The 23,649-nt window shown below is 64.1% G+C and overlaps 2 protein-coding genes across 3 annotated transcripts in view; both read left to right on the top strand.

Annotated features, from left to right (window-relative positions):
- The first annotated feature begins 133 nt into the window (after positions 1-133).
- On the top strand, positions 134-14,824 carry STX5 (syntaxin 5). Of its 2 annotated transcripts, none has more exons than XM_071801516.1 (11): positions 134-241; positions 1,307-1,513; positions 3,696-3,766; positions 4,957-5,012; positions 6,244-6,314; positions 8,312-8,428; positions 8,521-8,577; positions 11,167-11,248; positions 11,332-11,429; positions 11,542-11,663; positions 13,035-14,824. In XM_071801516.1, exons 2-11 carry the CDS (start codon positions 1,325-1,327, stop codon positions 13,192-13,194), a joined length of 1,023 nt encoding a protein of 340 aa, XP_071657617.1. In that variant the 5' UTR covers positions 134-241; positions 1,307-1,324; the 3' UTR covers positions 13,195-14,824. The 2 variants fall into 2 exon arrangements, with proteins under 2 accessions (XP_071657617.1, XP_071657618.1); XM_071801517.1 differs by lacking the exon at positions 134-241 and adding an exon at positions 395-466.
- A 99-nt stretch (positions 14,825-14,923) lies between these two features.
- LOC139826257 (nuclear RNA export factor 1) overlaps positions 14,924-23,649 on the top strand; it is a 30,258-nt gene continuing 21,532 nt past the window's right edge. The window contains exons 1-4 of the mRNA XM_071801448.1: positions 14,924-15,048; positions 18,534-18,723; positions 18,808-18,958; positions 23,373-23,456. Coding sequence (XP_071657549.1) covers positions 15,018-15,048; positions 18,534-18,723; positions 18,808-18,958; positions 23,373-23,456 — 456 coding nt within the window. The 5' untranslated portion in view covers positions 14,924-15,017. The remainder of the gene's footprint in view (positions 15,049-18,533; positions 18,724-18,807; positions 18,959-23,372; positions 23,457-23,649) is intronic.

Genomic DNA, 23,649 nt, shown 5'->3' with positions numbered 1-23,649 from the left:
TCGCGCCCGCGTTGCTAAGCAACGGCGCGGTTGCTAAGGGGCGGGGCCTGTCGCTAAGGCTCAAAGAGCAGCGGGGAGGGGGGGTGTGGAGGACTTCCGGCCCATAGAGCTCGGACTTCCGGAAGGAGCGATGGGCACCTGATGGGGTTGGGCGAACGGGAGGAGGAAGCGACGTGGCGGTGACGTCAGTGCGGCCGGTGCGTCCCGGCGGCGGCGCGAGGCCTCAGACCCCCGAGTCCCGGTGAGCGCGGGAAACGAGGGGGGGGGGTGGGGGGAAATGAGGGGGGCGGGGCTGAGCGGCAGCGCGCGCCTGTTCCCGCCCCCTCCGCACTGGGCGGGGGGGGAGCCCGGTCGGTTCCGGCCCGCGGCGGGGGGGGGTTGGGGGGTTTCCGGTGGCCAGGGGGGGGGTTCCGGTAGCCATGGGGGGCCCGGTGGCCCGAGGGTCCCCGGGAAGGTCCCGGTAACGGTGAGCGGCGGGGTCGGTGGATCTGGGGGGGTTCCGGTGGCTTTTTGGGGGGTGGCGGTGAGCGGGGGGGTCCCTGAGTCCCTGGGGGGGTCCCCGGAGGGTCCCGGTGTCCCCTTGTGGGGGTCCCGGTGTCTCTGGAGGATCCTGGTGGCTCTGGGGGGGTCCCTGGGGGATCCCGGTGGCTCTGGGAGGGGTGGCAGTGACTGGGGGGGTCCCGGTGTCCCCGAGGGGTCCCGGTGGCTCTGGGGGGGGAGTGTCAGTGACCGGGGTGGTCCCGGTGTCCCTGGGGGTGTCCCGGGGGGTCCCGGTGGCACTGGGGGGGTCCCTGGGGGATCCCGGTGGCTCTGGGGGGGGTGGCAGTGACCGGGGGGGTCCCGGTGGCTCTGGGGGGGGTGACAGTGACCTGGGAGGTCCCGGTGGCTCTGGGGGGGTGGCAGTGACCTGGGGGGTCCCAGTGTCCCCGGGGTTGTCCCAGTGGCTCTGGGGGGGGTGTCAGTGACTGGGGGGGTCCCGGTGTCCCTGGGGGGGGTGTCAGTGACCTGGGGGATCCCGTTGGCTCTGGGGGGGGTGTCAGTGACCTGGGGGATCCCGTTGGCTCTGGGGGGGGTGTCAGTGACCGGGGGGATCCCGTTGGCTCTGGGGGGGGTGTCAGTGACCTGGGGGATCCCGTTGGCTCTGGAGGGGGTGTCAGTGACCGGGGGGATCCCGTTGGCTCTGGGGGGGGTGTCAGTGACCTGGGGGATCCCGTTGGCTCTGGGGGGGGTGTCAGTGACCGGGGGGTCCCGGGGTGACCCGGGGGGGTCCCGGGGGTCGCGGGTGCCCGCTCTGACCCCCCCGCAGCGCAGGGGATGCGCCCCGATGCTCACGCGCCGCCGGCTCGGCCCTAAGCAGCGGGCAGAGGGAGCTCAGCGGGGCCCCCCCCAGACACAGCCCGCGCCCGGCCCGGCCCCGCCCCCGCCGCCCGCCCCGCCCCCTGCTGACGTCATGTCGTGTCGCGACCGGACCCAGGAGTTCCTCTCCGCCTGCAAGTCCCTGCAGGGCCGACAGGTGGGGGGGGGGCACCCCCAAACTCCTCCTGACCCCCTGGGACCCCCCCCTGAATCCTCATCATGGTCCCCAGGGGCCCCCCAAACCCTTCCTGACCCCCTGGGACCCCCCAGACTCTTCCCGACCCCCCGGGACCCCCCAAACCCCTCCTGACCCCCTGGGAACCCCCAATCGCCCTCATGGTTCCCAGGGACCCCCCAAACCCCTCCTGACCCCCTGGGACCCCCCACTCGCCCTCATGGTCCCCAGGGACCCCCCAAACCCCTCCTGACCCCCTGGGACCCCCCAATCGCCCTCATGGTCCCCAGGGACCCCCCAAACCCCTCCTGACCCCCTGGGACCCCCCAATCACCCTCATGGTTCCCAGGGACCCCCCAAACCCCTCCTGACCCCCTGGGAACCCCCAATCGCCCTCATGGTTCCCAGGGACCCCCCCAATCCCCCTCATGGTCCCCAGGGACCCCCCAAACCTCTCCTGACCCCCTGAGAACCCCCAAACCCCTCCTGACCCCCTGGGACCCCCCAATCCGCCTCATGGTCCCCAGGGACCCCGCAAACCCCTCCTGACCCCCTGGGAACCCCCCAACCCCTCCTGACCCCCTGGGACCCCCCAATCTCCATCATGGTCCCCAGGGGCCCCCCAAACCCCTCCTGACCCCCTGGGAACACCAATCCCCATCATGGTCCCCTGGGGCCCCCCAAACCCGTCCTGACCCCCAGGGATCCCCCAATCCCCATCATGGTCCCCAGGGCTCCCCCAAACCTCTCCTGATCCCTTTGGACCCACCCCCCCCAGTCCTCATCATGGTCCCCAGGGACCCCCAAACCCTTCCTGACCCCCTGGGACCCCCCAATCGCCCTCATGGTTCCCAGGGACCCCCCCCAATCCCCCTCATGGTCCCCTGGGACCCCCTAAACCCCTCCTGACCCCGGGAACCCCCCAAACCCCCTCATAATCCTCAGGGATCCCCCAAACCCTCTCATAATCCCCAGGAACCCCCAAACCCCTCCTGAACCCCTGGGACCCCCCAATCCACCTCATGGTCCCCAGGGACCCCCAAAACCCCTCCTGACCCCAGGAACCCCCCAGACTCTTCCCAACCCCCAGGGATCCCCCAATCCCCCTCATGGTCCCCAGGGACCCCCCAAACCTCTCCTGACCCCCTGAGAACCCCCAAACCCCTCCTGACCCCGGGAACCCTCCAAACCCTCTCATAATCCCCAGGGACCCCCCAAACCCCTCCTGAACCCCTGGGACCCCCCAATCCCCCTCACGGTCCCCAAGGACCCCCCAAACTCGTCATGGCCCCCTGGGACTTCCCACACCCCTCCTGGCCCCCTGGGAGCCCCCAATCCCCATCATGGTCCCCTGGGACCCCCCCAATCCCCCTCCTGACCCCCAGGGGCCCCCCAAACCCCTCCTGACCCCTGGGAACCCCCCAATCCCCTTCATGGTCCCCACGGACCCCCCTCAAGCCTCCTCCTGCCCCCCCGGGACCCCCCAAACCCCTCCTACCTCCAGGGCCCCCCAAAACTCCTCCTGTCCCCTGTGACCCCCCCAACCCCTCCTGCCCCCAAGGGACCCGCCAATCCCCCTCCCACCCCACAGGGACCCCCCAAACCACCCCCATGGACCCCCAAACCCCCTCTTTTTCCCCATGGACCCCCCAAACCTCCCACATCACCCCATGGACCCCCCCAAAGCACCCCATGGACCCCCAAACACCCTCTTATCCCCCATGGACCCCCCAACCCCCCCCAAACCACCCCATGGACCCCCTAAACCCCCTCCCACCCCACAGGGACCCCCCAATCCCCCTCCCACCCCACAGGGACCCCCCAAACCACCCCCATGGACCCCCAAACCCCCTCATATCCCCCATGGACCCCCCAAATCTCCCACATCACCCCATGGACCCCCCAAACCACCCCACGGACCCCCAAACCCCCTCATATCCCCCATGGACCCCCAAACCTCCCACATCACCCCATGGACCCCCCAAACCACCCCATGGACCCCCAAACTCCCTCATATCCCCCATGGACCCCCAAACCTCCCACATCACCCCATGGACCCCCCAAACCACCCCACGGACCCCCAAACCCCCTCTTATCCCCCATGGCCCCCCCAATCCCCCTGCTGTCCTACATGGGGACCCCCCAACCGTGTCCCCCCCCACAGGACGGGGTCCCCCCCGGCAGAGCGGCCCCACTTGGGGGGCGGCAGCGCAGCGAGTTCAGCCTCATGGCCAAGTGAGGGGGAAGGGATTTGGGGGGTCCCCGGGGGGGTTTCGGGGGTCCAGGGGGTGGTTTGGGGGGTCCCTGGGGGGGTGGGAGGGGTTTGGGGGCTCCCTGGGGGGGTGGGAGGGGGATTTGGGGTCTCAGGGGGGCAGGAGGGGGTTTGGGGGTCCATGGGGTGGTTTGGGGGGGTCCATGGGGTGATGTGGGAGGTTTGGGGGGTCCATGGGGGATAAGAGGCAGTTTGGGGGTCCCTGGGGGGCAGGAGGGGGTTTGGGGGTCCATGGGGTGGTTTGGGGGGGTCCATGGGGTAATGTGGGAGGTTTGGGGGTCCATGCGGGATAAGAGGGGGTTTGGGAGTCCATGAGGTGGTTTTGGGGGTCCATGCGGGATAAGAGGGGGTTTGGGGGTCCATGGGGTGGCTTGGGGGGTCCATGCGGGATAAGAGGGGGTTTGGGGGTCCATGAGGTGGTTTTGGGGGTCCATGCTGGAAAAGAGGGGGTTTTGGGGTCCATGAGGTGGTTTTGGGGGTCCATGGGGTGGCTTGGGGGGTCCCTGGGGGGCAAGAGGGGGTTTGGGGGGGTCTATGGGGTGGTGTGGGGGTTTGGGGGTCCCTGGGGGGTGGGGGAGGGATTGGGGGTCCCTGGGGGGCAGGAGGGAGTTTGGGGGTCCATGGGGTGGTTTGGAGGGGTCCATGGGGTGACCTGGGAGGTTTGGGGGGTCCATGGGGGGCAGGAGGGGGTTTGGGGGGTCCATGGGGGATAAGAGGGGGTTTGGGGGTCCATGGGGTGATCTGGGAGGTTTGGGGGGTCCATGGGGGGCAGGAGGGGATTTGGGGGGTCCTTGGGGTGGTTTGGGGGGAGGTTGGGGGGTCCATGGGGGATAAGAGGGGGTTTGGGGGTCCATGGGGTGGTTTGGGGGGGTCCCTGGGGGGCAGGAGGGGGTTTGGGGGTCCATGGGGTGGTTTGGGGGGCTCCATGGGGTGATGTGGGAGGTTTGGGGGGTCCATGGGGGATAAGAGGGGGTTTGGGGGTCCATGGGGTGGTGTGGGGGGTCCCTGTGGGGCAGGAGGGGGTTTGGGGGTCCATAGGGGGGGAACAGGAGAGGGGTGGGGGGGAACCGGAAGGAACGGGGGGCTCCCCATTGCGAGGAGATGGGGGGGGCAAGGAGGGGGACCCCCCCTTTTTAACCCCCCCCGTCCGCAGGCGCATCGGGAAGGACCTGAGCAACACCTTCGCCAAGCTGGAGAAGCTGACCTTCCGTGAGTGGGGGCGGGTGGGGCGACCCCCCCACTGTCCCCCCCACTGACCCCCCCACTGACCCCCCCACCTCCTTCTGTCCCCCCACCTCCCCGTGTCCCCCCCCCACCATGTGTCCCCCACAAAACCACGCGTCCCCCCCCAAACCGCGTTCCCCCCCCACACTGTTCCCCCCCCCCACTGTTCCCCAACCCCCACTATGTTCCCCCTCCCCGTGTCCCCCTCCTCCCTGTTTCCCCCCCATTTCCCTCCCCCGTTCTCTACCCGTCTCTGTTTCCCTCCCCCCCGTTTCCCCCCCCATTTCCCCCCCTGTTAGCCCCCCCGTCCCCACCCCCTTCCACCCTTCTCCCTGTTCCACCCCCATTTCCCGTTCCACCCCCGTTTCCCGTTCCCCCCCCCCGTTTCCCGTTCCCCCCCCCCGTTTCCCGTTCCCCCCCCGTTTCCCGTTCCCCCCCCCCGTTTCCCGTTTCCTCCCCGTTTCCCGTTTCCTCCCCGTTTCCCGTTTCCCCCCCTGTTTCCCGTTTCCCCCCCCGTTTCCCCCTCTTCCCCCCTCTTCCCCCCCTCTTCCCCCCCTCTTCCCCCCCTCTTCCCCCCTCTTCCCCCCTCTTCCCCCCTCTTCCCCCCTCTTCCCCCCTCTTCCCCCCTCTTCCCCCCTTTTCCCCCTTCTTCCCCCCTCTTCCCCCCTCTTCCCCCCTCTTCCCCCCTCTTCCCCCCCCTTCCCCCCCCCTTCCCCCCCTCTTCCCCCCCCTTCCCCCCCCTTCCCCCCCCTTCCCCCCCTCTTCCCCCCTCTTCCCCCCCTCTTCCCCCCCTCTTCCCCCCCTCTTCCCCCCCTCTTCCCCCCCTCTTCCCCCCCTCTTCCCCCCCTCTTCCCCCCCTCTTCCCCCCCCTCTTCCCCCCCTCTTCCCCCCCTTTCCCCCCTTCCACCCCCCCTTCCCCCCCCTTCCCCCTCTCTTCCCCCCTTTCCCCCCCTTTCTCACCCTTTCCCACCCTTTCCCCCCCTTCCCCCCCCTTCCCCCCCATTCCCCCCTCTTCCCCCCTTCCCCCCCATTCCCCCTTCTTCCCCCCTTCCCCCCCTATTCCCCTCTCTTCCCCCCTTCTCCCCCCATCCCCCCCCCCACTCCCCCCCCATTCCCCCCTCCCCATTTCACCCCCCCATCCCCATTTCCCCCTTGCCCCCCCCCCCCCATCCCCCTTTTCCCCCCGTGACCCCCCCACCTCCCCATGTCCCCCCAGTGGCCAAGCGAAAGTCCCTTTTTGACGACAAAGCCGTGGAGATCGAGGAGCTCACCTACATCATCAAACAGGTGGGGGGGTCCACACCTTGTCGGGGGGGTCCCCACCTTGTTGGGGGGGGTCCCCACCTTGTGGGGGGGTCACACTTTTGGGGGGAGGGTCACATTTTTGGGGGGCACACACTGTAATTCAATTCATGATTGAGGTGAAGGAGCCGCCATTTTGCCCCTGGCATCCAAATGGGAGCTGCCCCCTGTTCAGAGAGGGCGGGAGGGATTTAATGACATAAAACCAATTAAAAGCATCATATTGAGGCCAAAAGCTCCTAAATTGGGTCTCTTGGGACTGCCCTGTTGAGCCCTGAGGTGATTTTAGTGACATTTTGACCCTGAGGTGATTTTACTGCCATTTTACCCCTGAGGGGATTTGGCGCCATTTTGCCCCTGAGGGGATTTGGCGCCATTTTCAAGCAGCTTTGTGGTCGCTCTTTTTATTAATAATTCCCACATTAGTCACTTTTTGTACATATTTTCCATTATATCGTGAAATTGAGGGTAAAACGCCCAAAATTGGTGCCCCTGGGGCTGCCATTTGGAGCCCTGAGGTGATTTTAGTGACATTTGGAGGCTTTAGGTGATTTTGGCGCCATTTTGATCCTGAGGTGATTTCAGTGACGTTTTAACATTGAGGTGATTTTAGTGACATTTTAACATTGAGGTGATTTTAGTGACATTCTGACATTGAGGTGATTTTAGTGACATTTTAACATTGAGGTGATTTTAATGACGTTTTAACACTGAGGTGATTTTAGTGACATTTTCACCTGAGGTGATTTTAGCACCATTTTGCCCCTGAGGTGATTTGGCGCCATTTTGAGGCACTTTGGGGGTCACTCTATTAATTGATAATTCCCACATTAATCACTTTTTGTACATTTTCTTCCATTATATCATGAAATTGAGGCTAAAACTCCCAAAATTGGTGCCCACCCATTTTGATCCTGAGGTGATTTTAGTGACGTTTTGACACTGAGGTGATTTTGGTGCCATTTTGAGCCCTGAGGTAAATTTAGTGACATTTTAACATTGAGGTGATTTTAGTGACATTTTAACATTGAGGTGATTTTAGTGATGTTCTAACATTCAGGTGATTTTGGCGCCATTTTCCCCCTGAGGTGACTTTGGCGCCATTTCCCCCCTGAGGTGACTTTGACGCCATTTTCCCCCTGAGGTGATTTGGCGCCATTTTCCCCCTGAGGTGACTTTGGCGCCATTTCTCCCCTGAGGTGATTTGGCGCCATTTTCCCCCTGAGGTGATTTTGACGCCATTTCTCCCCTGAGGTGATTTGGCGCCATTTTCCCCCTGAGGTGATTTAGCGCCATTTTCCCCCTGAGGTGACTTTGACGCCATTTCTCCCCTGAGGTGATTTTGGCGCCATTTTCCCCCTGAGGTGATTTTGACGCCATTTCTCCCCTGAGGTGATTTGGCGCCATTTTCCCCCTGAGGTGATTTAGCGCCATTTTCCCCCTGAGGTGACTTTGACGCCATTTCTCCCCTGAGGTGATTTAGCGCCATTTTGCCCCTGAGGTGACTTTGACGCCATTTCTCCCCTGAGGTGATTTAGCGCCATTTTCCCCCTGAGGTGATTTTGGCGCCATTTTCCCCCTGAGGTGATTTTGGCGCCATTTCCCCCCTGAGGTGACTTTGACGCCATTTCCCCCCTGAGGTGATTTCGGCGCCATTTTCCCCCCGAGGTGATTTTAGCGCCATTTTCCCCCTGAGGTGACTTTGACGCCATTTTCCCCCTGAGGTGACTTTGGCGCCATTTTCCCCCTGAGGTGACTTTGGCGCCATTTTCCCCCTGAGGTGACTTTGGCGCCATTTTCCCCCTGAGGTGACTTTGGCGCCATTTTCCCCCTGAGGTGACTTTGCCGCCATTTCCCCCCTGAGGTGACTTTGGCGCCATTTCCCCCCTGAGGTGACTTTGGCGCCATTTTCCCCCTGAGGTGACTTTGGCGCCATTTTCCCCCCGAGGTGATTTTGGCGCCGTTTTTCCCGTTCTCCCCAGGACATCAACAGCCTGAACAAGCAGATCGCGCAGCTGCAGGAGCTGGTGCGGGCGCGGGGCGGCCAGAGCGGCCGCCATGTCCAGAGCCATTCCAACACCGTCGTGGTGTCGCTGCAGGTGGGGACGGACGCACGGACACACGATCCCCCCCCCGTGTCCCATGTCCCCTGTCCCCCCCCACCTGGCTGATTCCCCCCTTCGTTCCGCAGTCCAAACTGGCCTCCATGTCCAATGATTTCAAATCAGTGCTGGAGGTGCGGACAGAGGTGAGTTCTGAGCACCCCCCCCGCAAAACCCTCAGCCCCCCCTGGTCCTCCTGAGCCCCCCAAAACCCTCAGCCCCCCCCTGACCGTCATGAGTTCCCCCCCAAAACCCTCAGCCCCCCCTGGTCCTCCTGAGCCCCCCCCAAAACCCTCAGCCCTCCCTGGTCCTCCTGACCCACCCCCAAAACCCTCAGCTCCCCCTGGTCCTCCTGAGCCCCCCCCAAAACCCTCAGCCCCCCCTGGTCCTCCTGACCCCCCCCAAAACCCTCAGCCCCCCCTGACCCTCATGAGTTCCCCCCCAAAACCCTCAGCCCCCCCTGACCCTCATGAGTTCCCCCCCAAAACCCTCAGCTCCCCCTGGTCCTCCTGAGCCCCCCAAAACCCTCAGCCCCCCCTGACCCTCATGAGTTCCCCCCCAAAACCCTCAGCCCCCCCTGGTCCTCCTGAGCCCCCCCCAAAACCCTCAGCCCCCCCCAACTGTCATGTGTTCCCCCCCAAAACCCTCAGCCCCCCCTGGTCCTCCTGAGCCCCCCCCAAAACCCTCAGCCCCCCCTGATCCTCATGAGTTCCCCCCCAAAACCCTCAGGTCCCCCTAGTTCTCCTGACCCCCCCCAAAACCCTCAGCCCCCCCTGATCCTTCTGAGCCCCCCCTGGTTCTCCTGAGCCCCCCCTGACCCTTATGAGCCCCCCCCAAAATCCTCAGCCCCCCTGGTCCTCCTGAGTCCCCTGAAACCCTTAGCCCCCCCCGACCCTCCTGAGCCCCCCCCGGTTCTCCTGAGCCCCCCCCAAAATCCTCAGCCCCCCCTGGTCCTTCTGAGCCCCCCCAAAACCCTCAGCCCTCCCAGCCCCTCATGAACCCCCCCTGGTTCTCCTGACCCCTCCCTGACCCTCACGAACCCCCCCCCTGCAAAACCCTCACCCCCCCCGACCCTCCTGAGACCCCCCCAAAACCCTCAACCCCCCACTCCTCATGTACCCCCCCTGGTTCTCCTGAGCCCCCCCTGGTCCTCCTGAGCCCCCCCAAAAACCCTCAGCCCCCCCTGACCTTCCTGAGTCCCCCCTGGTTCTCCTGACCTCCCAGCTCCTCATGAGCCCCCCCAAAAACCCTCAGCCCCCCCTGGTTCTCCTGAACCCCCCCTGAACCCCCCAGCCCCTCCTGAGCCCCCCTGAACCCTCCAAACCCCCCTGACCTTCTTGAGCCCCCTCTTGACCCCCTGAGCCCCCCCTGAACCCCCCAACTCCCCTGAGCCCCCCTGACCCCCTTGAACCCCCTCTGACCCCCCCAGCCCCCCATGAGCCCCACCTGACCCCCATGAACCCCCTGAACCCCCCAGCCCCCAGCCCCCCCTTGACCTCCCCAGCCCCCACTGAGCCCCCCAAGCCCCCCATCCTCTCCAGCCCCCCCAGCCCCTCCTGAACCCCCCAGCCCCTCTTGATCCCCCCCTGAACCCCTCAACCCTCTTGAGCCCCCCCAGCCCCCCCTTGACCCCCCCAGACCCTCCTGAGCCCTCCTGAACCCCTCAACCCCCCAACCCTCCTGAGCCCCCTCAACCCCCATGAACCCCCAAACCCTCCTGAGCTCCCCAGCCCCCCCTGAGCCCCCCTGAACCCCCCAACCCTCCTGAGCCCCCCAACTCCCCTGAGCCCCCCTGAACCCCCAACCCCCCTGAGCCCCCCCAGCCCCCCTCGAGCCTCCCTGAACCCCCCAACCCTTCTGAGCCTCCCCCAGCCCCCTTTGAGCCCCTCAACCCCCCTCAACCCCCCAACCCCCCTGAGCCCCCCCCAGCCCCCCTGAGCCCCCCTGAACCCCCCAACCCCCCTGAGCCCCCCCCAACTCCCCTGAGCCCCCCGAACCCCCCAACCCTCCTGAGCCCCCCCCAGCCCCCCTGAGCCCCCCTGAACCCGCCAACCCTCCTGAGCCCCCCAACTCCCCTGAGCCCCCCTGAACCCCCCAACTCCCCTGAGCCCCCCAACTCCCCTGAGCCCCCCGAACCCCCAAACCCTCCTGAGCCCCCCCCAGCCCCCCTGAGCCCCCCTGAACCCCCCAACCCTCCTGAGCCCCCCAACTCCCCTGAGCCCCCCTGAACCCCCAAACCCTCCTGAGCCCCCCCCAACTCCCCTGAGCCCCCCTGAACCCCCCAACCCTCCTGAGCCCCCCAACTCCCCTGAGCCCCCCCAGCCCCCCTTGAGCCCCCCTGAACCCCCCAACCCTTCTGAGCCTCCCCCAGCCCCCCTGAGCCCCCCTGAACCCCCCAACCCTCCTGAGCTCCCCAGCCCCCCCTGAACCCCCCAACCCTCCTGAGCCCCCCCAACTCCCCTGAGCCCCCCTGAACCCCCCAACCCTCCTGAGCGCCCCCAGCCCCCCCTGAACCCCCAACCCTCCTGAGCCCCCCAACTCCCCTGAGACCCCCTGAACCCCTCAACCCCCCAACCCCCCTGAACCCCTCAAGCCCCCAACCCTCCTGAGCCCCCCAACTCCCCTGAGCCCACCCTGACCCTTTTGAGCCCCCCTGAGCCCCCTGACCCCCCCCAACCCCCTATGAGCCCAACCTGACCCCCCCCAAGCCCCCTGACCCCCATTTCCCCCCCCAGAACCTGAAGCAGCAGCGGAGCCGCCGTGAGCACTTCTCCCGCGCCCCCGTCTCCGCTTTCCCCCTCGCCGCCGGCAACCTGGGTGAGCGCCGGGATTTGGGGGGGGCGGAGGGGGGGTCCTACACCCCCCACCCCCCGTTTTAACCCCCTGTCCCCCCCCCAAAGGCTCGACGGTGCTGCAGGACGAGCCGCAGCGCGGGGGGGCCGTGGCCATCGAGATGGACGCGCGCACCAGCCAGCAGCTGCAGCTCATCGACGAGCAGGTGGGCCTGGAGCTGCGGGGGGGTGACACTTGTGTGTGTCCCCCCATCTCAAGGGACATTAGAAAGGGGGGGGACACACACACACAGGGAGTGATGTGTCCCCCCCACGCAGGATTCGTACATCCAGAGCCGCGCGGACACCATGCAGAACATCGAATCCACCATCGTGGAGCTGGGCTCCATCTTCCAGCAGCTGGCGCACATGGTGAAGGAGCAGGAGGAGACGATCCAGAGGTGCCGGAGCCCCCCGGCCCCACCTCCTGGCCCACGCGGGGACCCCCCCAAACCCCTCCTGCCCCCCAGGGACCCCCCAAACCCCTCCTGCCCTCCAGGGACCCCCAAAACTCCTCCTGTCCCCTGTGACCGCCCCACAAACCCCTCCTGTCCCACATGACCCCTCGAACCCCCTGCTGTTCCCTAGAACCCCCCCAATCCCCCTCCTGCCCCCCAGGGACCCCCAAAACTGTCCCATGTGACCCCCCCAATCCTCCTCCTGTCCCCAGGGACCCCCAAACCCCCTCCTGCTCCCCAGGGACCTGCAAAACTTGTCCCCTATGACCCCCTTCCACCCTACAGGGACCCCCCAACCCCTCCCACCCCCCGAGGGATCCCCCAAACCTTTCCTGCTCCCCGTGACCCCCCAATCACCCTCCTGCCCCCCAGGGACCCCCAAAACTGTCCCCTGTGATCCCCCCAAACCCCCTCCTGCCCCCCAGGGACCTACAAAACTTGTCCCCTATGACCCCTCCCAAACTTCTCCTGCCCCTCAGGGACCCCCATTCCCCCTCCCACCCCCCAGGGGACCCCAACCCAGCCATGGGGACCCCAGCTTGCCCTGAGGGACCCCAACCCAGCCCTGGGGACCCCAACCCAGCCATGGGGACCCCAGCTTGCCCTGAGGGACCCCAACCCAGCCATGGGGACCCCGACCTGCCCCCAGGGACCCCAACCCAGCCCTGGGGACCCTGACCTGCCCCTGGGGACCCCGACTTGCCCCCAGGGACCCCGACCCAGCCATGGGGACCCCGGTCTGCCCTTGGGGACCCCAACCTGCCCCCAGGGACCCCGACCCATCCATGGGGACCCCGACTTGTCCCCAGGGACCCCAACCCAGCCCTGGGGACCCCGACCTGCCCCTGGGGACCCCGACTTGCCCCCAGGGACCCCGACCCAGCCATGGGGACCCCGGTCTGCCCTTGGGGACCCCAACCTGCCCCCAGGGACCCTGACCCATCCATGGGGACCCCGACTTGTCCCCAGGGACGCCAACCCAGCCATGGGGACCCCAACCCAGCCCTGGGGACCCCGACCTGCCCCTGGGGACCCCGACTTGCCCCCAGGGACCCCGACCCAGCCATGGGGACCCCGGCCTGCCCTTGGGGACCCCAACCTGCCCCCAGGGACCCCGACCCAGCCATGGGGACCCCGACTTGTCCCCAGGGACCCCAACCCAGCCATGGGGACCCCAACCCAGCCCTGGGGACCCCGACCTGCCCCTGGGGACCCCGACTTGCCCCCAGGGACCCCGACCCAGCCATGGGGACCCTGACTTGCCCCCAGGGCCCCCAAGGACCCCCCCAAAACGCCGTCCCTCCCCGCCCCCAGGATCGACGCCAGCGTGGAGGACGCGCAGCTGAACGTGGAGGCGGCGCACGGCGAGATCCTCAAGTACTTCCAGTCGGTCACGTCCAACCGCTGGCTCATGGTCAAGATCTTCCTCATCCTCATCGTCTTCTTCATCGTCTTCGTCGTCTTCCTGGCCTGAGCCTCCTCCTCCTCCTCCTCCTCCTCCTCGCTCCTCGTCCCACCGGCCGGGACGGACAGACGGACTCCGCGGGGCTTGGAGACGGACGTTTGTGTGGGGAGGGGGCAGGTCCTGCTTGGGACCCCGACCTGCCCCTGGGGATCCTGACCCAGCCATGGGGACCCCAACTTGTCCCCAGGGACCCCGACCCAGCCATGGGGACCCCAGCCCAGCCCTGGAGACCCCAACTTGTCCCATGGGGACCCCGACCTGCCCCTGGGGACTCCAACTTGTCCCCAGGGACCCAAACCTGTCCCTGGGGACCCCGACTCAGCCCTGGGGGCCCCAACCTGTCCCCAGGGACCCCAATTTGTCCCCGGGGACCCCAGCCCAGCCATGGGGACCCCGACCTGCCCCAGGGACCCCGACCCAGCCATGGGGACCCTGACTTATCCCTGGGGACCCTGACTCAGCCATGGGGACCCCAACCCAGCCCTGGGGACCCTGACTTGTCCCGGGGACCCCAGCCCAGCCGTGGGGACCCCAACCCACCCATGGGGACCCCAACTTGCCCCCAGGGACCCCGACTTGTCCTGGGGACCCCAACCCAGCCCTGGGGACCCCTGTGTTGTGGACCCCCGGGGGCTGCAGCCCCCGGTAAAGCTGTGGGACCCTCGTGGGGTTTTGAACCCTGGTGACGCTGTACAGCCCTTGGGGACACTGTGGGACCCTGGGGACACTGTACAGCCCTTGGGGACGCTGTGGGACCCTGGTGACAACTGTACAGCCCTTGGGGACACTGCTGGACCCTGGGGACACTGTACAGTGTCCTGGGGACACTGCGGGACCCTGGGGACACTGTACAGTGTCCTGGGGACACTGTGGGACCTTGGTGACAACTGTACAGCCCCGTGGGGACACTGTGGGACCCTGGGGACGCTGTGCGGCCCCTGGGGACACTGTACAGTGTCCTGGGGACACTGCGGGACCCTGGGGACACTGTGGGACCTTGGTGACGCTATACAGCCCCCTGGCGACACTGCAGGACCCTGGTTACACTGTACAGCCATGGGGGACACTGTGGGACCCCAGGGGACACTGTGGGACCCTGGTGACACTGTACAGCCCTGGGTGACAGTGTGGGACCCTGGGGACACTGTGGGACCTTGGTGACAACTGTACGGCCCCCGGGGGACACTGCGGGACCCTGGTGACACTGTGGGACCTTGGTGACACTGTACAGCTGTGGGTGACACTGTGGGACCCTGGTGACACTTCAGGACCCTGGTGACACTGTGGGACCCCAGGGGACACTGTGGGACCCTGGTGACACTGTACAGCTGTGGGTGACACTGTGGGACACTATGGGACCCTGGTGACACTGTACAGCCCTGGGTGACACTGTGGGACCCCAGGGGGCACTGTGGGACCCTGGTGACACTGTACAGCCCTGGGTGACACTGTGGGACCCCAGGGGACACTGGGGGACCCTGGTGACACTGTACAGCCCTGGGTGACACTGTGGGACCCCAGGGGACACTGTGGGACCCTGGTGACACTGTACAGCCGTGGGTGACACTGTGGGACCCTGGTGCCACTGTGACCCCCGCGGGGGGGGCTGCAGACCCGCATTAAAACCGTGGGACCTCCGCCTGCCGCCTTTTCTTCCGCAGGCGGGACTCGAACCGGAGGCCTCATGGTTGCGGTGGGCGGAGCCGGGCGGGTGGGCGGAGCCGGGCGGGTGGGCGGGGAGGAGCGAACGCGCCTGCGCAGGCGGCCGTGACCTGCGGGCGGAAGTGACGCGGGGGGCGTGGCGCGGCGCTGAGGCCGCGGCTGCCGGAGCGATGGCGGAGGAGGGGAAGGGGGGATACAGCGGTGAGCGGGGCCGAGCGGGGCCGAGCGGGCCGGGGAGCGCCGGGGGAGCCTCCGGGGAGCCCTCGGGGGAGTCCCCGGGAGCCGCGGGGCCGGGTGGCGGCGGGGAGCGGGGAGCTGGAGGCCGCGGGCGGTTGGAGGCGGCGCTGGGGCCTGGGCGGTGAGGCCGCGGCGGGCGGTGAGGGGACGGGAGAGGACAGGGGATGGGGAGAGGGGACAGGGGACGGGGAGAGGGGACAGGGGATGGGGAAGGGGAGAGGGAGCGAAGATGGGGACAGGGAGAGGAGACGGGGAAGGGCATGGGGCTGGAGAGAGGGGACAGGGATGGGAGAGGGGAAGGGGATGGGGATGGGGAAGGGAAGAGGGGAAGGGGATGGGGAAGGGAAGAGGGGCTGGGGATGGAATGGGGATGGGGAGAAGGGACAGGGATGGGGGTGGAGAGAGGGAGCAAAGATGGGGAGAGGGGCTGGGGAGAAGGGACAGGGATGGGGCTGCAGATGGGGATGGAGAGAGGGAGTGAAGATGGGGGGAGGGGATGGGATGGGATGGGGAAGGGGAGAGGGGCTGGGGATGGGGCTGGAGAGAAGGGACAAGGAATGGGAGAGGGGACAGGGAATGGAAGAGGGGACAGGAATGGAGACAGGGAACGGGGATGGGGATGGGGAGAGGGAGCAAAGATGGAGAGAGGAGATGGGGATGGGGAGAGGGGACAGGAATGGAGAAAGAGGATGGGGATGAGAATGGAGAGACGGGATGGGGTTGGAAAGAGGGGACGGGGACAGGGATGGGGGAGAGGGGCTGGGGAGAAGGGACAGGGATGGGGCTGCAGATGGGGATGGAGAGAGGGAGCAAAGATGGGGAGAGGGGATGGGGATGGAAAGAGGGGACAGGGATGGGGAAGGGGAGAGGGGCTGGGGATGGGGCTGGGGAGAAGGGACAGGGATGGGGCTGCAGATGAGGATGGGGAGAAGGAGCGAAGATGGGGAGAGGGGATGGGGATGGGATGGGGATGGAAAGAGGGGACAGGGATGGGGAAGGGGAGAGGGGCTGGGGATGGGGCTGGAGAGAAGGGACAAGGAATGGGAGAGGGGACAGGAATGGAGACAGGGAACGGGGATGGGGAGAGGGAGCAAAGATGGGGAGAGGGACTGGGGATGGGGAGAGGGAGCAAAGATGGGGAGAGGAGATAGGGATGGGGAGAGGGGACAGGGACGAAGAAAGAATGGGGATGAGGATGAAGAGACGGGATGGGGTTGGAAAGAGGGGATGGGGAAGGGGAGAGGGGATGGGGATGGGGCTGGGGAGAGGGGACAGGAATGGAGATAGGGGATGGGGATGGGGAGAGGGGCTGGGGATGGGGAGGAGGGACAGTGATGGGGAGAGGAGATGGGGATGGGGAGAGGGGACAGGAATGGAGAAAGAGGATGGGGATGAGGATGGAGAGACGGGATGGGGTTGGAAAGAGGGGACGGGGACAGGGCTGGGGAAGGGGAGAGGGGCTGGGGAGAAGGGACAGGGATGGGGCTGCAGATGGGGATGGAGAGAGGGAGCGAAGATGGGGATGGAAAGAGGGGACAGGGATGGGGAAGGGGAGAGGGGCTGGGGATGGGGCTGGGGAGGAGGGACAGGGATGGGGAGAGGGGGCAGGGATGGAGACAGGGAATGGGGATGGGGAGAGGGAGCAAAGATGGGGAGAGGAGATAGCGATGGGTAGAGGGGACAGGGACGAAGAAAGAGAATGGGGATGAGGATGGAGAGATGGGATGGGGTTGGAAGAGGGGACAGGGATGGGGAAGGGGAGAGGGGAAGGGGATGGAGATGGAGAAAGAGGATGGGGATGGGGTTGGAAAGAGGGGACCGGGTTGGAAAGAGGGGAGAGGGGATAGGGAAGGGGATGGAGAGAGGGAGCAAATATGGGGAGAGGAGATGAGGATGGGGAGAGCGGATGAGGATGGAGATGAAGAAAGAGGATGGGGATGAGGATGGAGACGGGATGGGGTTGGAAAGAGGGGACGGGGACAGGGATGGGGAAGGGGAGAGGGGCTGGGGAGAAGGGACAGGGATGGGGCTGCAGATGGGGATGGAGAGAGGGAGCGAAGATGGGGAGAGGGGATGGGGATGGAAAGAGGGGACAGGGATGGGGAAGGGGAGAGGGGCTGGGGATGGGGCTGGGGAGAAGGGACAGGGATGGGGCTGCAGATGAGGATGGGGAGAAGGAGCAAAGATGGGGAGAGGGGATGGGGAGGAGGGACAGGGATGGGGCTGCAGATGAGGATGGGGAGAAGGAGCAAAGATGGGGAGAGGGGCTGGGGATGGGGCTGGGGAGAAGGGACAGGGATGGGGAAAGGGAGCGAAGACGGGGAGAGGAGATGGGGATGGGGAGAGGGGACAGGAATGGAGACAGGGAACGGGGATAGGGATGGAGATAGGGAGCAAAGATGGGGAGAGGGGCTGGGGATGGGGAGAAGGGACAGGGATGGGGAGAGGGGACAGGGAAGGGGAGAGGGGACAGGAATGGTGACAGGGAATGGGGATGGGGAGAGGGGATGGGGATGGGGAGAGGGAGCAAAGATGGGGAGAGTGGATGAGGATGGAGATGGAGAAAGAGGATGGGGATGGGGTTGGAAAGAGGGGACAAGGATGGGGAAGGGGAGAGGGGCTGGGGATGGGGCTGGGGAGGAGGGACAGGGATGGGAAGAGGGGACAGGGAATGGGAGAGGGGACAGGAATGGAGACAGGGAACGGGGATGGGGAGAGGGGATGGGGATGAGGAGAGGGAGCAAAGATGGGGAGAGGGGCTGGGGATGGGGAGGAGGGACAGGGACAGGGAGAAGGGAGCAAAGATGGGGAGAGGAGATGGGGATGGGGAGAGGGGACAGGAATGGAGACAGGGAACGGGGATAGGGATGGACAGAGGGAGCAAAGATGGGGAGAGGGGATGGGGAGAAGGGACAGGGATGGGGAGAGGGGACAGGAATGGTGACAGGGAATGGGGATAGGGAGAGGGGATGGGGATGGGGAGAGGGAGCAAAGATGGGGAGAGCGGATGAGGATGGAGATGGAGAAAGAGGATGGGGATGGGGTTGGAAAGAGGGGACAAGGATGGGGAAGGGGAGAGGGGCTGAGGATGGGGCTGGGGAGGAGGGACAGGGATGGGAAGAGGGGACAGGGAATGGGAGAGGGGACAGGAATGGAGACAGGGAACGGGGATGGGGAGAGGGAGCAAAGATGGGGAGCTGCAGAGAGGGGACAAGGGGATGGGATGGGGATGGAAAGAGGGGACAAGGATGGGGAAGGGGAGAGGGGACAGGGATGGGAATGGAGACGGAAAAAGGGGACAGGAATGGGGACAGAGAGAGGAGACGGGACTGGGGAGAGGGGCACCCATGGTGTGCGCTCCCTGTTGCTGGGCACCCCCTGTTGCTGCTTGTCCCCCATTGCTGGTCGCCCCCCGTTGCCGTGCGCTGAGGGCGTCTCTCCCCGTGCAGAACACGATGACCGCGTGGGCGGCCGAGCCTTCTCGGGCCGCCGGAAGAAAGGCCGCGGGCCTTTCCGCGGCAAGATGTACAGCGAGCCCAACCACCGCCCCCGCGGCCGCCCCGGCCCCCGCGCGCGCCCGGACGACGACGACGGCGACGTCCCCATGAGCGAAGCCCACGAGGGACCCCGCGGCCGATAGTGAGCGCGGGCGGCTCGCCCCGGGGGGTTGGCGGCTGGTGGGGGGAAGCGGTTGTACCCCCGGTCTCACCGCGGTGTTCCCAGCTTGCCCTACGGCCCCCGGCCCAACCGCACGGCCAACATCCACATCACGGTGAGACGGGACCTGCCGGCCCCGGAGCGCGGCAGCGGCGGCGGTGGTGGTGGTGGCGGCACCAGCCGAGATGGTGGCCGCAGGAACTGGTTCAAGATCACGGTGAGTGGGGCGCAGCGGGGGGCGCTGTCATGGTGGTGGTGTCGCTGTTACCGTGACGTCACCACGGTGTCACCGTCACGGTGTTATTGTCACCATGTCACCATCATGGTGTCATTGTCACGGTGTCACAGTCACCATGGTGCCGTCACCATGGCAATATCGTGGTGTCATTGTCATGGTGGCACCGTCACAGTGTCATTGTCACGGTGTCACTGTCACGATGATGTTGTCACCGTAGCACCGTCATGGTGTCACTGTCACCGCGGTGCCGTCACTATGGCACCATCACGGTGTCGCTGTCACGGTGTTATTGTCACCATGTCAACATCATGGTGTCACTGGTCACCGTGGTGCTGTCACTATGGCGCTGTCACGGTGTTGCTGTCACGGTGTTGCTGTCACGGTGTTATTGTCACCATGTCACCATCATGGTGTCATTTTCGCGATGTCATCGTCATGGTGTCACGGTCACCATGGTGCCATCACCATGGCACCATCATGGTGTCATTGTCACCGTGGCACCGTCCCTATGGCGCCGTCACTATGGTGCTGTCACGGTGTCACTGTCACCATGTCACTATCGTGGTGTCATTGTTGCGGTGTCATCGCCATGGTGTCACAGTCACCGTGGTGCCATCACCATGGCACCATCATGGTGTCATTGTCATGGTGGCACCGTCACAGTGTCATTGTCACGGTGTCACTGTCACGATGTTGTTGTCACCGTAGCACCGTCATGGTGTCACTGTCACCGTGGCGCCGTCACTATGGCACCGTCACGGTGTTATTGTCACCATGTCACCATCATGCTGTCACTGGTCACCATGGCGCCGTCACTATGGCGCTGTCACGGTGTCGCTGTCACGGTGTTGTTGTCACCATGTCACCATCATGGTGTCATTGTCGCGATGTCATCGTCATGGTGTCACAGTCACCGTGGTGCCATCATCATGGCACCATCATGGTGTCATTGTCACCACGGCACCATCCGTGTGGCGCCGTCATGGTATCATTGTCATGGTGTCACTGTCACAGTGTTGTTGTCACCATGTCATTGTCACGGTGTTACTGTCACGATGTTATTGTCACTGTAGCAACGTCATGGTGTCACTGTCACAGTGTCATTGTCACCATGTCATTGTCACGGTGTTACTGTCACGATGTTATTGTCACTGTAGCACCGTCATGGTGTCACTGTCACGGTGGCACCGTCCGTGTGGCACCGTCACGGTGTCACTGTCATGGTGTCATCATCACCATATTATTGTCACGATGTTATTGTCACCACGTCACCGTCATGGTGTCACTGTCACTGTGTCGCTCGCTGTATCACTGTCATGGTGGCACCGTCACTATGACACCGTCATGGTGTCATTGTCATGGTGTCACTATCACTGTGGCACCATCACCATGTCATTGTCATGGTGGCACCGTCACAATGTCACTGTAACGGTGTCACCCTCACAGTGTCATCATCACGGTATCATTGTCACAGTGTCACTGTCACCATGGCACCGTCACCGTGACCCCATCATGGTGTCATTGTCACGGTGGCACCATCCCCGTGATACCATCAAAGTGTCACTGTCACAGTGTCGTCGTCACCGTGTCATTGTCGTGGTGTCACTGTCACGGTGTTATTGTCACCATGTCGCTGTCATGGTGTCATCGTCACTGTGGCAATGTCACCATGTCATCGTCAACAGTGTCACTGTCACCATGGCACCATCACGGTGTCACCGTCATGGCGTTATTGTCACAGTGTTACTGTCATGGTGTCATTGTCACAGTATCATCACAGTGTCACCGTCACAGTGTTATTGTCACTATGTCACTGAAACAGTGTCGTCGTCACCATGTCACTGTCACGGTGTCATTATCACGGCGTCACCATCACTATGTCACTGTCACGGTGTCATTGTTACAGTATCATCACAGTGTCACTGACACAGTGTTATTGTCACCATGTCACTGAAACAGTGTTATTGTCACCCTGTCACTGTCACGGTGTCATTGTCACCATGTCACCATCACGGTGTCGTTGTCACGGTGTCATTGTCACCATGTCACTGTCACAGTGTTATCATCACGGTGTCAGCGTCACCATGTCACTATCACAGTGTCATCATCGTAGTGTCAGTGTCACGGGGTCACTGTCATGGTGTAATTGTCACGGTGTCATTGTCACTATGTCACCATCACAGTGTCACCGTCACAGTGTTATCATCATGATGTCACCATCACCATATCACTGTCACAGTGTTATCATGGTGTCATTGTCACCATATCACCGTCACGGTGTCATCATCCTGATGTCACCATCACCATGTCACTATCCCAGCATTGTCACCACGGTGTCACTGTCATGGTGTCATTGTCACCATATCACCGTCACGGTGTCATTGTCACCATGTCACCATCACAGCCTCATCATCCCGATGTCACCGTCACCACGTCACTATCCCAGCGTTGTCACCACGGTGTCACTGTCACAGTGTCATTGTCACCATATCACCGTCACGGTGCCATTGTTACCATATCACCGTCACGGTGTCATTGTCACCATGTCACCGTCACAGCGTCATCATCCCGGTGTCACCGTCACCACATCACTATCCCAGCGTTGTCACCACGGTGTCACTGTCACGGTGTCATTGTCACCATGTCACCATCACAGCATCATCATCCCAGTGTCACCGTCACCACGTCACTATCCCAGCGTTGTCACCACGGTGTCGCTGTCACGGTGTCATTGTCACCCTGTCACTGTCATGGTGTCATTGTCACCATGTCACCGTCACAGCGTCATCATCACGGTGTCACCGTCACCATGTCACTATCCCAGCGTTGTCACCACGGTGTCACTGTCACGGTGTCATTGTCACCATGTCACCGTCACAGCGTCATCATCACAGTGTCACCGTCACCACGTCACTATCCCAGCGTTGTCACCACAGTGTCACTGTCACGGTGTCATTGTCACCATGTCACCGTCACAGCGTCATCATCACAGTGTCACCGTCACCACGTCACTATCCCAGCGTTGTCACCACAGTGTCACTGTCATGGTGTCATTGTCACCATATCACCGTCACGGTGGCATTGTCACCATGTCACTGTCACAGCGTCATCATCCCGGTGTCACCGTCACCACATCACTATCCCAGCGTTGTCACCACGGTGTCGCTGTCACGGTGTCATTGTCACCCTGTCACTGTCCTGCTGTCACCATCAGGTCCCAGAGCTGGCAACAGGCGGTGGAAGGGGGAACAGGCGGATCTGGGGCTGGAAGGTCGGGGGGAGTGGATCGGGGCTGTGGGGAGGAGCCACGGGGCCCATTTGCACCTTTTTCTACTCATTTTTATTTCTTTTTTCATTTTTTTGGTCTTTTTTCTCATTTTTCCCATTTTCCCTTTTCTTTTTTCTTCTTTTCTTTTCCTTTTTCTCGTTTCTTTTCTTTCCTTTCTCCTCTTTTTTCTCTTTTCTTTTTCCTCTCTTTTCCCTCTTTTTCTTGGGCTTTTTTCCTCCTTTTTCCTATTTTTCCTCTTTTCCTTCCCCCCCCGTTCTTCCCCCCCTTTCTTCCCCCCCCTTTCTTCCCCCCCCTCTTCCCCCCCCTCTCTTCCCCCCCCTTCCCCCCCCCTCTTCCCCCCCCCTCTTCCCCCCACCTCTTCCCCCCCCCTTCCCCCCCCTCTTCCCCCCCCTTCCCCCCCTCTTCCCCCCCTCTTCCCCCCCTCTTCCCCCCCCTTCCCCCCCCTTCCCCCCCCTTCCCCCCCCTCTTCCCCCCCCCTTCCCCCCCCTTCTTCCCTCCCCTTTCTTCCCCCCCTTTCCCCCCCCCCTTTCTTCCCCCCCCTTTCTTCCCCCCCCTTTCTTCCCCCCCCTTTCTTCCCCCCCCTTTCTTCCCCCCCCTTTCCTCTCCCCCCCTTTCTTCCCCCCCCTTTCTTCCCCCCCCTTTCTTCCCCCCCCTTTCCTCCCCCCCCTTTCCTCCCCCCCCTTTCCTCCCCCCCCTTTCCTCCCCCCCCTTTCCTCCCCCCCCTTTCTTCCCCCCCTTTCTTCCCCCCCTTTCTTCCCCCCCCTTTCTTCCCTCCCCTTTCTTCCCCCCCTTTCTTCCCCCCCTTTCTTCCCCCCCTTTCTTCCCCCCCCTTTCTTCCCCCCCCCTTTCTTCCCCCCCCTTTCTTCCCCCCCCTTTCTTCCCCCCCTTCTTCTTCCCCCCCCTTCTTCCCCCCCTTTCTTCCCCCCCTTTCTTCCCCCCCTCCTTTTCCCCCCCCTTTACCCCCCTCCTTTTCCCCCCCTTTTTCACCCATTTTCCCCCTTTTCTCTCTTCTCCATTTTCTCTCCGTCTTCCTCTCCGTCTTCCTCTCCCTCTCCCACTCCCTCTTCCTCTTCCTCTTCCTCTCCTGTCCTCTTCCTCCCCCAGATCCCCTATGGCAAGAAGTACGACAAGTCATGGCTGCTCAGCTCCATCCAGAACCTCTGCAGCGTCCCCTTCACCCCCGTGGAGGTGAGCGGGACCCCCCCAGGGACCCCTTTCCATCCCCATCCCATTGGGGGACCCCTCTTTCCATCCCCATCCCATGGGGGCACCCCAGGGACCCCCCTTTCCACCCCATTGGGGGACCCCTCTTTCCATCTGCAGGGACCCCCTTTCCATCCCCATCCCGTGGGGGGACCCCCCTTTCCATCCCCATCCCACA

This window comes from Patagioenas fasciata, chromosome 39 (genome assembly GCF_037038585.1).
Source record: "Patagioenas fasciata isolate bPatFas1 chromosome 39, bPatFas1.hap1, whole genome shotgun sequence".
Taxonomy (NCBI): domain Eukaryota; kingdom Metazoa; phylum Chordata; class Aves; order Columbiformes; family Columbidae; genus Patagioenas; species Patagioenas fasciata.
The sequence above is the reverse complement of the archived record's forward strand: the minus strand, read 5'-3'. Positions and strand labels throughout refer to the sequence as shown.